The 16,715-nt window shown below is 32.4% G+C and overlaps 1 protein-coding gene across 1 annotated transcript in view; it reads right to left on the bottom strand.

Annotated features, from left to right (window-relative positions):
- Positions 1-611: 611 nt before the first annotated feature.
- LOC132713188 (multiple epidermal growth factor-like domains protein 10) overlaps positions 612-16,715 on the bottom strand; it is a gene marked incomplete at both ends in the record, with an annotated part of 33,102 nt that continues 16,998 nt past the window's right edge. The window contains 12 exons of the mRNA XM_060695673.1: positions 612-709; positions 1,368-1,404; positions 1,843-1,919; positions 5,315-5,402; positions 6,208-6,362; positions 6,697-6,854; positions 7,636-7,774; positions 8,097-8,228; positions 9,134-9,265; positions 11,535-11,666; positions 12,768-12,905; positions 14,030-14,179. Coding sequence (XP_060551656.1) covers positions 612-709; positions 1,368-1,404; positions 1,843-1,919; positions 5,315-5,402; positions 6,208-6,362; positions 6,697-6,854; positions 7,636-7,774; positions 8,097-8,228; positions 9,134-9,265; positions 11,535-11,666; positions 12,768-12,905; positions 14,030-14,179 — 1,436 coding nt within the window. The remainder of the gene's footprint in view (positions 710-1,367; positions 1,405-1,842; positions 1,920-5,314; positions 5,403-6,207; positions 6,363-6,696; positions 6,855-7,635; positions 7,775-8,096; positions 8,229-9,133; positions 9,266-11,534; positions 11,667-12,767; positions 12,906-14,029; positions 14,180-16,715) is intronic.

The raw sequence follows: 16,715 nt of genomic DNA, 5'->3' as shown, positions 1-16,715 counted from the left end.
TATTTCTATTGCATTATAAATGTAAAATTACATGTAAGAGCGGTGGCAAAAAATTAAATACAAATTTCCAAAATAGTATTGAACAATGACATGTAATAAAGAGTATATTGGGAACTTTCATTTTAAGAGTAATATTCCTCTTTATCTTGTATCATCAACAAGAGTAAAAAAACAAAAGAGGAATATTCCCCTAAAACATCCGAAGAATCAGTTTTATCTTCACCCAAATCGTTCCTAATGGGTATATTTTGGTAAAAACATATCAAGGAAGAGTATTTTAAGTTTCGGAAATATTCCTTTTAAGTTTTAAAAAGGGTAAATTTTAACTTTAATAAAATAATTATTTAAAAGTAAGCTTCCTGCTCCATTATAAAGTGAACGATAGACCAGTAGTGCTCAACCACGTGGTTAAAAGTTGCATTTAAAATTTCGAGTTATCTTCATTTATTTAAGTACCCATACATGTAAATAGGTAATTAAAAAAATCCAACAAACTTTGAAAAATGTTGGTGTACTGTCAAGTATTTGTATGGAGTCATGAGTGAAGAAATAAAAGTATAAAAACGTAGTGTAATCATTTTAGATGTTATTATTGATTCCTTCGCACTTACCTTCCCTTCTTCTGTAAGATTCGTTAGCATAACAATTGTTCGAACAGTTTGCTCCCATATCATCCTCCAAAAGTCACCGAGAGTACTCGAGATTGGCCCTAAAACAGACAAAATATAATTGAGCCGCGTCATGACAAAACCAACATAGTGCGTTTGCGACCAGCATGGATCCATACCAGCCTGCGCATCCATGCAGTCTGATAAGGATCCATGCTGTTCGCTTACCAACTATATTATAAGTAGAGAAACTGAAAGCGAACAGCATGGATCGTGATCAGACTGCGCTGATGCGCAGGCTGGTCTGGATCCATGCTGGTCGCAAACGCACTATGTTGGTTTTGTCATGACGCGGCTCATATTTATTTTAATCTATATATACCTGTAAATTATACACAATTTCAAGGTGCTAATTTACAATTCTAAAAGGTTCTCCTTTAATACAATAATGAATAATATATCATGCATATCAATGTTATGTGAGGTTCATGCCAGATATTGACAGTACAATATATAGACAAGGAAATAGGGAAATATGTTCCATTAACTTAAATGCAAAACTCAACTCATCCAACATTCATGTATATAGATTTTGGCTTGTGACTTCCAAAATGTATTGCTTTTTCCCTCTGTTCCTATATAATGTATGTAAAAGACGTTTTTCAGTCTTTGACTTCCAATGTTTGTAACTTAATGGAAGTCCTGTTGATTTATGTACAAAATTCGGAGATAATTACATAACATTTTAACTATCATTACCTTGGGCTGCTATGTATGACACCTTACCAGTATTGCCCTGAAAACATATATCATCAACAAGAAACATTGATTATTCGAGTCATAACAGTATATTAAAACTCAATAAACCCGACCGAAAACTGCCTATACCTTTGTATGTAAAGCTCTGGATACGAATACTATTTATAATTCTATTTGTTTATTCAGTGGAATCTATTTTTTCAGGTATGTTGTTTAGATGTTTGAATGCTATTGTTATCAATATTATGAAAATGGATGAAGTCGTTTATTATGTTTACATTGTTCCAATGAAAAAAGTATTAAATATCAATTGTGGTTACAGGTTGGGATTTAAATTTGATTATTAAAAAATACGTTTGACCTAATTCATTTAATACAAAATAAAAGTGAAATGAACTAAATTTTAGATTTTCTTATTTTTGTTTCTTCGGAAAAACAAATACTATGATTAAGATATGAGATATGATCAGGTTACCATTATTTTGGATGCATTGATATAATCAGAGCCTGGCTGGTCAGGAAGTGTTCGCAGTATCACTCTAGAATGATCATCTGAAGAAAGAAATGACAGATACTTCATTAACTGTATAGAGAAGATTGCGAATATAATAAAATTTAAAAAAAAATCGTAATAGCAGTGGTATATTAAGTAAAACTCCTAGTTCTTGTAAACTAGGCATGCGATATAGTTGAGCCGCGCCATGACAAAATCAACATAATGCGTTTGCGACCAGCATGGATCCAGACCAGCCTGCGCATCCGCATCTGATCCAAATTGTTGGCTTACAAACCCTATAACAAGTAGAGAAACTGACAGCGAACATCATGTATCCTGTTCAGGCTGCGCGGATGTGGTCAGATCAGGTCTGGATCCATGCTGGTCGCAAACGCATTATGTTGATTTTGTCATGGCGCGGCTCAACTATACAATGGCGATCACTTACAGTCTGTGAATCTGTGAACCATAATATATATTAAATCAGTCTATTGTGTGCTTCAAAGATCATCAAGCATGGAAAAATTTAAATATTTCTCCTTTATGCCAAATGAAAACAATAGTAATAATAATAATAATAATAATAATAATGATAATAATAATAATAATAATTATAATAATAATAATAATATTAATAAACAACATATCTTAATATCCTTTATACTAAGCGTTTATCTCTTCACTTGGTGTAATGTAAATAACAATTGGCTTTTAATTGTAGCAAACTTATTTAAAGCTATATATAGAGTGTAGTTTCAATCAAATCAAATCAAACGAAACTAGAACTATCACTAAATGTGATTAATACCCCCCGCAAGACTGCTTCGGAAATGAGGATGTTACTAGTAACAGAATACCTTGTAAAGAATTGAAACAGAGTTATGGTTGTGGGCAATTACAGATAGTTGTGGTTCTTGTATGTTGCATTTCCTTTCAATGTGGTTGGCCATTGAATGAAGTTTTATTGGATTACTCTGTAAGAAGTCCAGAAACAAGGAAAAGGAACAAAGGGCAATAACTCTATAAATACTGAAGATTGAGTTATGGCTATTGTACACTGCACTTCCTCTCATTGCACTTGACCATTGTATGAAGTTGTATTGAATTCCAACTACTAGTTTTCAAGTTATGCAACTGGAAAAAAAGTAACAAAAGCAATAACTGTAATTAGTCCAAATAGAGTTATTGTTCTTGTGCACTGCACTTCATCTCACTGCCCCTTGACCATTGTATAAAGTTTCATTAATTCCAACCATTAATTTTCAAGTTATGCACTGGACAATAAAAAGTAACAAAGGGCAACAACTTTTAAATTAGTCAAAAAGAGTTATGCTTTTTCTGTGCACTGCACTTCCTCTCAATATACTTGACCATAGTAATGAAATAGTTTTGAATTCAAACTAGTAGTTTTTCAAGTTATGCTCTGGACAAGGAAAAGTAACAAAGGGCAAGTAACTCTGTAATTATTCAAAATGGAGTTATGGTTCTTGTGCACTGCACTTTCTCTTATTGTGCTTGACCATTGTATGAAGTTGTTTTAAATTCCAACAAGTATGTTTTAAGTTATGCTCCAGACAAGGAAAAGTATCAAAGGGCAATGACTCTGTAATTTGTCAAATGGAGTTATAATTCTTGTGCACTGCATTTTCCTCTTAATGTGCTTGACAACTGCAGGAAGTTGTATTGAATTCCAACCAGTAGTTTTCAAGTTATGCTCCAGACAAAGGAAAAGTAACAAAGGGCAATAACTCTGAAATTAGTCAAGATGGAGTTATGGTTCTCATGCACTGCACTTCCTCTCAATGTGCTTGACCATTGTATGAAGTTATATTGAATTCCAACTAGTAGTCTTCAAGTTATGCTCCAGACAAAAAAGCAATCGAAAAGTAACAAAGGGCAATAACTCTGTAATTAGTCAAAATGGAGTTATGGTTCTTGTGCATGGCACTTCCCCTTATTGTGCTTGGCCATTGTATGAAGTTGTTTTGAATTCCAACCAGTAAATTTCAAGTTATGCTCCGGACAAGGAAAAGTAACAAAGGGCAGTAACTCTGTAATTAGTCAAAATGGAGTTATGGTTCTCATGCACTGCACTTCCTCTCAATGTGCTTAACCATTGTATGAAGTTGTATTGAATTCCAACTGTTAGTCTTCAAGTTATAGTCCGGACAAAAGAAAGCAATGGAAAAATAACAAAGGGCAATAACTCTGTTATTACTTTAGATAGAGTTATGGTTCTTGCGCACTGCACTTCCTCTTATTGTGCTTGACAATTGTATGAAGTTATTTCGAGTTTTAACCAGTAGTTTTCAAGTTATGCTCCGGACAAGGAAAAGTAACAAAGGGCAATAACTCTGTAAATAGTCAAGATGGAGTTATGGTTCTTGTGCACTGCACTTCCTCTCAATGTGCTTGACCATTGTATGAAGTTATATTGAATTCCAACCATTAGTCTTCAAGTTATGCTCCGGACAAGGAAAATGCAACGGACCGCTGGACCGACCGACCGACAGACCAACCGACCGACCAACCGACTGACCACCGGGTGAATACTATATATCCCCCCAAACTTCGTTTTTGGGGTTATAAATATAAATAATCTTATATCTCTAACTGTGTATCTTTTTATACTTTAGAAATTTTTAAATCTAGGTGATATAAAGTTTTTTATCAATTTTTTTCCCCTAAACCCTTTTGTTTTCGTGTTTGGGGGAACTTCTATTAAAAATGTGAAAAGATTTTAAATTTGGGGTGTACCCAAAAATGCATGGTGCGTTAACTAGAGTGCAGGTATTAGTACCCGCACTCAATTTACTGCTCTGTCTGTCGGAGAAAAACATAGAGCATGTTCAATGATCGGCTACATGACGACAAGGAAAGGGGTAACGATAGAAAAATCAGATGCCCTTATATTAATTTATTTATTCTGGGCTTTCATATTATGCCATGGAATATTGAATATGAAACTATCTATATTGTGTAGAAGACGAAAGACAGTACATCAAAACGAAATAATTACTAACTTAAATATGATAATTGTTAAAACATAAAAAGCCATAGTTCGAGGCATATTCACCACAAACACAAATAGAATGATTATGTTTGAAACGTGCTTGAAACAATCGCATTAGTTCCACCACTCACTTGTTTTAACAAGAATGCTGATTAATAAGTAGTATACGTTTTATTAACACAAACGACAAGCATTTTCCATAGATTTCACACCAACTTTATAAATATTTATAAAAAAAAACATGTGTAATCAAATGGTCCCGCTCTGAAAATACAAAATACTGTGTAAAACAAATTGTTGGATACATGAATTACAGAACTTAACAAATTATGATATAATGTTATATGAAATAAGAACTATAAAAATAATAATGTTCGCCAGTCTAACAATATTTAAAAATCGTTTTCTGTTGAAATAATCTGGTTGAAAAATACTTACATGCATACATAGCTTTATATCTGTTCTTGCAATGGTTCTTTGGCTTCGTGGCAACATCAGAGGCATACTGCATGCCGTATGGTATTTGCTGAAAGTTTCCATATAATTATTTATTAAAATAAAAGTAAATATATAATTATGCATTTATTGGAGACAATATAGTCTAAGTTACAACTACTTTTGTAGCCTTTTAATGTAACACTTATGAACTACTAATAAATGAAAACTTAAAGTGTATAAAGCTTTATATATTCTGTAAAAGAAATTGTTTCAATTTTGAAAAAGAATATGTTATACTAGTATAAATTATTGCTACAAAATGAGTCGGACATTGCACGAAACTATTTCTGAACGGTTAAAACACGTCTTAACATCATAATATTTAATTCACGAACATGTTATCTTGTTTACCATATGTACTGTATTAATACTTGTTTAATAACACAAACAATCTTTGACAAAACTATTTCGACACTCGATTATAAGATTATGTAAACAAATTAAATTTTCTCGTTAATTAACTTTATAAAAATACTTAATTTGATGCAGTTTTTATCCTTTCACAACTGAAATAGTCAGTCTAGTTGAACAACAACCTAAGTAGTCAATCATTAAAAACATTAAAAACATAGAGAAGAATTTCAAATTGAAAACCTAAAACCTAAAAGTTTTCAGGGTCGAAATTATTGAATTTTGATGCATTATAGACAAACAATAAAGCAAAAGTTTTAGCAACATTATTTATATTTATTTTACATCCATGGCCAAAAGAGATGCACTATATTTACTCGAATTTTGCTGTGCTGTAGTATTGTATCTGGTTATGTTTCAGAGAAATATATCTAAATCATAATACTCAATAACACTATATCTTCTTTATGAATTTATTTTACCTGAAACTGTTGAAAGAAAATCTCTGTGTTTGCTAGTCCAGATCTCACATACGTTTCAAACTCTGACAAAAGAACTCCTTGTGCAGTTTTGGGGATACAATATTCTACCTCTACCTTCCTTTCTTCAATAAACGTACTTTTACCATTACCTTTATCTAAGTACAGAAACAGTTAGTGTATCTTAAAGTATTTGAATTATATTGATTGTACAAATGCAGATACCTAATGTAATAATGATTCATATCACTACAACCAAATGTTAATCTACCTCTAGCTTCTGAATTAAATTATCCTACCAAACGAATTTTATGTTACTTATCATGCTTATTCCAAAACTTAACTAGTAAACAGACTCATCCTTATATTTAATGAAAATATAATTGTATTGTCTCGTTTGTATTGATGCTTTCTTACTACATCAGAGTTTATTTGCAGGGTAATAAGAATATACTTAGATGATAACTGAAAATGATCAGTTCAACATTATACCATTTGATACTGCATTGATTTCCCGCATTTTATGCACCAGCTCCGATGCATTGACATACGACACGCTGTTGCTTGGTTCATCCAGTTTTACATTTGCCCTGTCATCTTTAATATCTCGAATAGATTCGGTAACAGTTTTTGATTCGTTGTTTCTCCTTCTTTGAAATGGAAAGACAAAAATATATATCTTCATGAAGCTAAACAGCAAGACAAGACAAAAGTTACAGAATGACATTTTGTTGTGATTTTTCTATTTATCTTCGCATATTTTTTAGTATATTGTCGTAAATTAATGTACGGTGTGTGTCCATATGCGCAGGATTATAATCACGAAAGCCAATGAGAGAAAAATAATATCTTTATATATTCTAATATGCTTATAAAAAGAGAATTTACAAATATGTTGAGTGTAGACGTAATATCTGACGTTATTTAAAGTGTCAGCATTATTTTGTTATGTCGTGCATGTATCACGTGATATTGTATCTTTACTGCACTGTTTGATAAGACTATAGTGTAAAGGTGTAAGAATGCATATCAAACTTTGTTTATATGTCGTCAAACCAGCAATAGACAACTTTTATCCACCATAGTAACGTAATTAAAACCACATTGTGAAACATTCACATTATAGTTTTCTTGAATTATGTTTAATCATTTATATTTAACTAATAACCATTATCGTCCATACACAATTTAATGTACCACAACTATTTTGTAAAAAAAAAAATATCAAAACTAAAGAAATTAAGATATTGCGTAATGCAAAACGCGCTTTAGCCAAGACAATGTTTTCCTTAATTAAAATACGTTAAAAATAAATATTTAAAAAGGCATGCAAATTTGACCAACTACTTTACTACAATATTCGAAAGCATCAATAAATAAATAAGCGTATTCATTAGATAAATAATCGTATCAATTATGTGTCCTCCTTACTCAGTATTTTGTTTCCTTCTGTATATGAATACTGCGACACCTATCAACAACACTAAAATAACAACTGCTGTCAAAGCACCAACTATTCCGGAAGTAGCAGAGGTGTCGTCAGTGAATGGTGGAAAATCTTCAATCAACGCTGAATAAAAATAAAGTAATTTAGTAATAGAAAAGAATGCATTACATACTAAATCTATTTCTTCATAAGTATTGCTAAAAAAATACAGAAAAACTGTACAAAATAAGAGTGTGTCATATTTGAATCCGATTAAGCCGGTGCTGCAGGGCATGGACGATAACTTGCATGTATCAATGCCATTCACGAACAGGTGTAATTAAACAGAGCTTGTTCCGTGTTTTATTTTGTTATTTTCAGCGTACTGTAAGCTTTCCTAAATTCTCTTGTTTTTAATCAATCAGGAAAACTTAAAATATACTTCAGTTTCAATAATTTAACTTACCTTTGTCACAGAAATCTCCTGACCAGCCTTGACGGCACTGATTACACGTCCCGTTCATTTTATTACAAATTCCTTCACAATTCTTGCTGCAGTTGAATAGACAGGAATCACCATATGTTCCATTTTCACATACTTCAAAATATGACAGTCACAATTTAAACATGATTTTAATACCACTAGTGTCATATATGTATACATAATATTTTTCTATAATCAAGATGCAAACAAACCGTAAGATAAAGCAATAAACATATTTATTTTACAAAGAGAGTTATTACTGAGAATAAACCTAACCATCTTTTAACCGGTGAGTTATTTTAAAAGTCTGAAAGACATCCTAAACGCATGTTCTATTGCATCTGTCACATGGCTCTCTCTTTCACACTTACCAAATACATCCCGACATTATTATCCAAATTCTTTCCGGGATTTTACTTAGTTTAACGATTAATTTCAATAAAATCGCTTTGAATCTTTGACATGCATGATAACAAACGTCCATAAGGTCCATATACGATGAGCAATCAATTGCCAGCGTCGTTACAAACAGGTTGAATTTGAAACAGCTGATAAGTGTATATCATCACTTCTAAAGTTTAGAATGTGTGAGGGTGTCATCTATCATCAGTCTTAAATTCATTTGGTTTTGTGTATGATCAAATGCAAAATGTGCTACAATAGCCAATGTTTGTAAACACATATCACTCTATTGTAATCGTCATTTATATCACAAGTCAGTCTTTAAATAATATGATTTTATTCGAACTCACTTGTCCGATGGAAATAAATATATATTTTTAAAAATTGTTAATACCATGCGATTTGTATTGACCAGTGTAAAATAAGAAGTTAAGATTGAATATCAAATGTATTATCGCACTTGCCTTATTGACCTTACCTTTTTCTTAATTAATCAAGGAAAGACATGACACAGTACTATTGTTATATGCATCTAATTAATCACAATTAGACAAAGGAAAAAGCCTTATAAAAAGTAATAGTAATTAAACACTACAAAACAAAGTTAAATAACATACCGTCCGTGCATTTGTCTCCTTTCCAGCCAGTTTTGCAATCAGAACACAATCCTGTTTTCTTATCACATACATCGACACAATTATTACTGCAACTGCTTTTACATTCTTTGCCATATGTCCCAGTGTCACATTCTAAAAAAAAGATAAGAACGCTACAAATACTAATAGCAATAATTATAAAAGCAACATCATCAATGCTGTTAATATTTATCAGTTTAAGTGAGAAAGGTCTTATTAGGTATTTCATAAGGCTTATGTGACCTAACTGCATTGGTACACATTTCAAATTGCATTTGTTTAGTCTCGTGTCTGGTTAAAAATATCTTTAAAATTAAGAGGTAAATGGTACTTGCATAATCAATTATAAGGAAATGTAGTTTTTTTCTGATGATGATTAAATTAACTCGAGATTGAAATAAATTGATTGTTATAAGACAAACATTACAATGAAAGCGAAATATATATACATGTATATATCTGTTAATGTGTCTAAAGCTTTGTCAAAATGAAAACGCTTATGTCTCAAACGGAATAGTTTATCTGCTTTAAACCATATCTGTGTGTGTATATATATATATAACATTGTGTTCGTTTCTTTAAAATTACCTATTAAGTAAACAAAATCTTTTTTTTTAGCTCACCTGTCACAAAGTGACAGGGTGAGCTTTTGTGATCACTTTTCGTCCGGCGTCCGTCTGTCCGTAAACTTTTACTTTAAATGACATCTCCTCATAAACCACTAGGCCAATTTCATCCAAACTTCACAGGAATGTTCCTTTGGTGGTCACCTTTAAAAATTGTTTAAAGAATTTAATTCCATGCAGAACTCTGGTTGCCATGGCAACCGAAAGAAAAAACTTTAAATATCTCCTTTAAAAAAACCATAAGAGCTAGAGCTTAGATATTTGGCATGAAACATCTTCTAGTGAGTGTCTACCAAGTTTGTTCAAATAAAAGCCCTGGGGTCAAAATTTACCCCGCCCCGGGGGGTTATTGATTTTTCCCTATATGCATATAGTAAAAACTTAAAAAATCTTCTTTTAAAGAACCCAAAGAGCTAGAGCTAAGCTATTTAGCATGAAACATGTACTAATGGGTGTCTACCAAGTTTGTTCAAATAAAAGCCCTGGGGTCAAAATTGGCCCCGCCCCAGGGGGTCATTGATTTTCCCTATATGCATATAGTAAAAACTTAAAAAATCTTCATTTAAAGAACCAAAAGAGTTAGAGCTAAGATATTTAGCATGAAACATGTTCTAATAAGTGTCTACCAAGTTTGTTCAAATAAAAGCCCTGGGGTCCAAATTGGCCCCGCCCTGGGGGGTCATTGATTCCCTATATGCATATAGTAAAAACTTAAAAATCTTCTTTTGAAGAACTCAAAGAGCTATGGCTATAAGATATTTAGCATCAAACATGTTCTAATAGGTGTCTACCAAGTTTGTTCAAATAAAAGCCCTGGGGTCAAAATTGGCACCGCCCCGGGGGTCATTGATTTTCCTTATATGTGTATAGCAAAAACTTAAAAAATTCTTTGAAAAAACCCAAATAGCTAGAGTTAAGATATTAAGCATGAAACATCTTTTAGTGAGTGTCTACAAAGTTTGTTCAAATAAAAGACCTGGGGTCAAAATTGGCCCCGCCCCGGGGGTCATTGATTTTCTTTATATGTGTAAAGCAAAAACTTAAAATCTTCTTTGAAAAAACCCAAATAGCTAGAGTTTAGATATTAAGCATGAAACATCTTCTAGTAAGTGTCTACAAAGTTTGTTCAAATAAAAGCCCTGGGGTCAAAACTGGCCCGGCCCCAGGTGTGTCATTGTTTTTAACTATATGTGTATAGTAAAAACTTTAAAAAAAATCTTCTTTTAAAAAGCCCAATGAGCTAGAGCTTAGATGTTTAGCATGAAACATCTTCTTATGGGTGTCTACCAAGTTTGTGCAAATAAAAGCCCTTGGGTTAAATTGGCCCTGCAACGTTGGGGGGGGGTTGGGGGTCTATATACAGGTGAGCGACCTCAGGGCCATCATGGCCCTCTTGTTAACTATATGTGTATAGTAAAAACTTTAAAAAAAATCTTCTTTTAAAAAGCCCAATGAGCTAGTGCTTAGATGTTTAGCATGAAACATCTTATGGGTGTGTGTGTGGGGGGGGGGCTATATACAGGTGAGCGACCTCAGGGCCATCATGGCCCTCATGTTTTGTAATTAACGTTGATTGATACTGCAAGGTACCAAATTGAAACGATCATGAAATGCTCAAAATCTTATTTCAGTTAAGTAATTCGGTACAATTGTTGTAAATGTTCAAGGTTGTCATCTATCATCAGTCCTGAATTTATATCATTCAATCCATTTGGCTTTGTGTATGATCAAATGCAAAAAAAAGGTAATTAACATACCTTCAGTGCATCTGTCTCCTTTCCAGCCAGTTTTGCAATCAGAACACACTCCTGTTTTTTTATCACATGCATCGACACAATTATTACTGCAACGGATTTTACATTCTTTGCCATATGTCCCAGTGTCACATTCTAAAAAATGATTAGAAAGCTACAAATACTTACAGCAATAATTGTAATAGCAACATCATCAATACTGTTATTTTTTATCAGTTTAAGTGAAAAAGGTCTTGAGAATTGATTGAGTACCGCTCAAGCCGGTGCTAGGGGGCGTGAGGGATGTTGCACTTATTCAGTACCCCTCATGTACAGACTCAATCAAACCGAGTCTGCAATTCTTATGTAATTTTGTTGTGATTAATGATTCCGAGGGATCACTTTGTTTCCAGATTTTTATACTTCACAACAGCAGGTGTCAAGTGCTGTGTGGCAGCTGTAAAAAGTTGCCCCGTACTTCACTTCAGTGTTGTTATATCTTTTTGGTCCTTCGGGATCATTGATACCAGCACTATTAAGTGTTGAGAATTGAGTACCGCTCAAGCCGGTGCTAGGGGGCGTGAGGGACGTTGCACTTATTCAGTATCCCTCATGTACAGACTCAATCAAACCGTGTCTGCAATTCTTATGTAATTTTGTTGTGATTAATGCTTCCGAGGGATCACTTTGTTTCCAGATTTTTATAAGGTAACCTAACTGCATTGGTACACATTTCAAATTGCATTTGTTTAGTCTCGTGCCTGGTTAAAATATCTTTAAAATTTAGAAGTACATAGTACCTGCTACATCAAATATAAGGAAATGTAGTTTTTTTCTGATAATTATTAGATTAATGAGTTTTTTTCTGATAATTATTAGATTAACTTGAGATTCATATAAGATGAATGCTTAACACAGACATGACAATGAAAGCGGAATTTATTTGTTAATGTATCTAAAGCTATATCAAAAAGAAAACGCTTAAATGTCTCAAACGGAATTATTTATCACATCTGTGTTATATATGTAACGTTTTGTTCGTTTCTTTAAATAATTTAAACAAAATTGTTGTTTTTTTGTCATTAACGTTGATTGAAACTGCAAGCTACCAAATCAAAACGATCATGAAATTCTCAAAATCTTATTTCAGTTAAATAACTCGGTATAAATGTTACCACAATGTTATGAACTATACGACTTATTTCAGATACACAGTTATCGCTTTATACTTTTATACATCTTTTTATAAAAAAATACCAGTGTGGCAATCCCTTGTCTTCTTATAACCAGCAGCACATCCATCTTGGCAATATCCATTCACATGGTAACATGGTGTAGTTAAACATTTCCCACAATCATTTGTACAGTTTATGCCCCATTTACCATCGTCACATTCTGTAAATATGTTAGCTATTTTATACAAAAAGTAAATAAAAAAGAGGAAAGATAATTTACATGAATATACTGAACTAGATTGTATATTGTTAAAGCGGCATCAATGTAAAGAATGTCTCGCGTTACGAATATCGCACTTTATTTTGAAAGTGTATTGTTTTATATCGAACATCTAAATAATATTAATATAAAAAATAATATACATTAAAAGTGGTTTTATTAATCATATAATGTTAATCTCTACATTTACATTCGCTAGAACTTCCTACGACTTTAATTATAATAAAATTATACAATATGACACATAACTAAAAAGTGTTGCATTTATTACTGCCGTCAAAAAAAAGGCAACAATAAGGTTCATAACGAACCTGTGATCATTTTGCGTTTTACTTAGATAACGACCCTTTCAAAGTTTTTTTTTCACATTTCGGGCTAAAATGAATGCACTGAGAAAAAAAATTAGCTTCGAAAATTCAGTATATATTTTTATTTCTTTTAGGTTCAGTTTCAAAGAAAAAAACAACAACAATATTCAATTAGACATTTGACATTTTCATGATCACATATTCCTTATAATATGAAACATTTTACATGATCGGTTGACGTTTATACAAGACAATATTTTAATGTTTCTTCGCCTTGATATTAACTGAGTATTTTTACCCAAAGTGAATTATCAACAAACGTCACGAATTTTCAAAACGTACAGTTGGATACTAGATAGATATTTTCGGTAGTCTGCTAGTAAAAGTTACCTCTTTTGGAGTCATTCTTAAAATATAAAATACTCCCCTGTGAGTAAGTAGTTCCGCATATCTATTCTAAATAAGACCCGCAAAAAATGCATGATACTCGGCATTTCATTACAACCCGCAGCAAAATTTTTGAAATATCTTAATATAAAGGTAAAGAAAACAAACCTAATTTTGTAGCTTATGAAATAAGCAGCAAAAAATCATCGTCTTCAATGTTATTAATTCATGTTTAATTTTAATTTTATCTAAATATTAATTTGCCAGTGACAGCGATACAGACGGAAGCTCGCACTTACCACGTCATTCAATGAGACAGGTAAGATTTAACTTTATAAAACAGTTAGAAATAAGATTAAAACAGCATACTTTTGTCACAATGGGATCTTTGAAATCCAGCTTTGCAACCATAAATGCATGTGCCGTTCACGTTATCGCATATGGCATTCACCCCTGACCTTAAACAGTTGCTGTTGCATTTATTCTGACAGTCTTTGCCAAAAAATCCGTTTTCACACTCTGAAAAACAATTCGTTTCAACATTTTGTTTCATTTGACTTTAAAATATAAAGAAAACAATAATTTATCAACCTGTTTTTACTATCAAAATTTATCACAGACATAAGAAAACACAAAAGTAACATTTAAAAAAAACAAAACAATCTTCATTTAACGAATACGAATACGAACCTTATTCAGCATAAAACATAGTACAATGTTTATAGCCATAGAAATGCAAATAAACATATACATACAATGAGAAACAGAACAATTTTCCGGAGAGGATAAATATTTTCCAGAAAAATAAACAATTCTAGATTTTCATACAACCTAAGTTTCTATGTGTCGTACATATTGTTATATGGTTATGTGTGATCAAGAAATACGTTTCTGATTTGCAAAATACAAAAGTTTAGACAAAGCCAACAATGTTTTCTTTGATCTAAAGGATAAAAGATTATTAAATTTATACATGTTTGGCTAACGACAATATATAAGTTTAAAAAAAAATTATTCTAAGCTCTCTATAGTGTGGACACACAAGCAGAAAGTGGTATTCATTTTCAATTTTTCTCATGTAACATGATTTACATATTCGGTCTTCACGTTGGGTATTATCATATCTTCCTGTTTCAATAAAAAGATTGTGTGAAGAGGTTCTAAATCTAGTAAGTGCTACTCTATATCTATTTTCATGTACGGAGTCTAAATATAATTCCCTAACAAAATTGTGTTTAAATAGACAATAAGTTTGTAATCTTGAAGAATTATGAATTTCGGCATACCAGTTTTGCATACACAATCTCCAATAATCTCATTTAAGGCTCTCGACGACGGATTAGAAGTAAGAACAGTATGCTTTGATATAAGTAAAGCTTCCGAAAGGTATGGCATGATGGTGTTCTCTATAAATTACAAAATGCTGGATTAAATGGAAAATTGCCGAACTGGTTCTCTGATTATCTTTCTAACAGACGTCAATGTGTCGTTCTACCTGGAGCTTATCTATTTGGTCAATTGTAAATGCAGAAGTTCCTCAAGGATCTATTCTTGGACCTCTGTTGTTCCTGGTATACATTAATGAGATTGTTGAAGATTTTAACTCAAGCATACACCTCTTTGCCGATGATACTAGTTTGCACATAATTGTTGACTATCCAATAGCTGCCGCGACAACTCTTTAATCTGATATCGACAAAATCTCAAGTTGGGCTGATAAATGGCTTGTAACATCCAACCCTTCTTAATCGGAAACTATGATCATGTCACGCAAAACAAATCAGCCTTATCATACGCCACTTTTAATGCATGATCAGCCTATATCCTCAGTAAATAGTCATAAATATCTCGGTCTTTACTTTTCGGATGATTGCTCTTGGCATGTACATATTAATTCTATCAAAGAGAAGGCTTGGAAAAAAATTCACATCATGAGAAAACTTGAATTTACACTAGGCAGAAGATCACTAGAAGTTATATACATGTATCTATCAATCATAAGACCTCTCATTGAATATGCAGATGTAATCTGGATCAACTGTACACAATATGAAAAACTTGAACTTGATAAAATTCAACACGAAGCCGCCCGTATAGTTTCAGGGGCCACTTAACTTGTATCTCTTCAGGAACTTCAAAGAGAAGTACGTTGGGAATACCTCGAAAGCCGTATACAGAATCACAAACTCATTTTGTTTAACAAAATGAGAAACGGTCTCACACCACACTATTTATTGTCTTTAGTTCCACCATCAGTTGCAGAAACGTCTAGGTACATTTTACGAAATGCTTCTGACATGCAAAAAATACGCACAAGAACTTCTCTTTACCATAATGCATTTCTGCCATCTACTTTTAGAGATTGGAACTTACTATCAACAGAGGTACAAAACTCAATATTTTTCTCCTCCTTTAAAACGCAACTTAAAGGTAATATAAAAAAAATGCCCCAAATACTATTACATAGGTGAAAGAAAATGGCAAGTCATGCACACACGGCTCCGAACAGAATGTAGCTCTTTAAACCATAACTTATTCAGAAAAAATATGTCCCCCTCACCAAATTGTCAATGTGGACTCCTGGAAAGAAATCACCACTTTTTCTTTGAGTGTCACTTGTATAATGATATCAGACTCAGACTATTTGATGCTGTTTCTAACATCTGTACTATAACACTTCATACCTTACTAAACGGAGACCAGAACCTTAGCCATGACATTAATTCAAAAATTGTTCAAGCAGTTCATGTATATATACGTAAAAGTAACCGATTTCCATGAGCATATATTCACAAAATAGTTTGCCAACTTGACATACCCGAATGAATATTCTTTACCGTCTTTCTAATTCTATTGAATTATCTATATTCTTTAAAAAAGGATCTTTTGAACAATAGCTAAAATCTTCGATTTTTTGTCGTTCCAAATATGTTAAAAATTAACTTCATTTTTTCAAACAATATTGCAAACACTGTCTTAATTTAACTGCATTGTACAAATATGTAGGAGAAGACCTTTATAAGCTTTATAGCTTTCGGCTCAAATCCTTTTCCAT

This window comes from Ruditapes philippinarum, unplaced genomic scaffold (assembly GCF_026571515.1).
Source record: "Ruditapes philippinarum isolate M1 unplaced genomic scaffold, ASM2657151v2 ctg5762_1_1_1_1, whole genome shotgun sequence".
NCBI lineage: Eukaryota > Metazoa > Mollusca > Bivalvia > Venerida > Veneridae > Ruditapes > Ruditapes philippinarum.
This window is presented reverse-complemented; position numbering and strand designations above follow the sequence as displayed.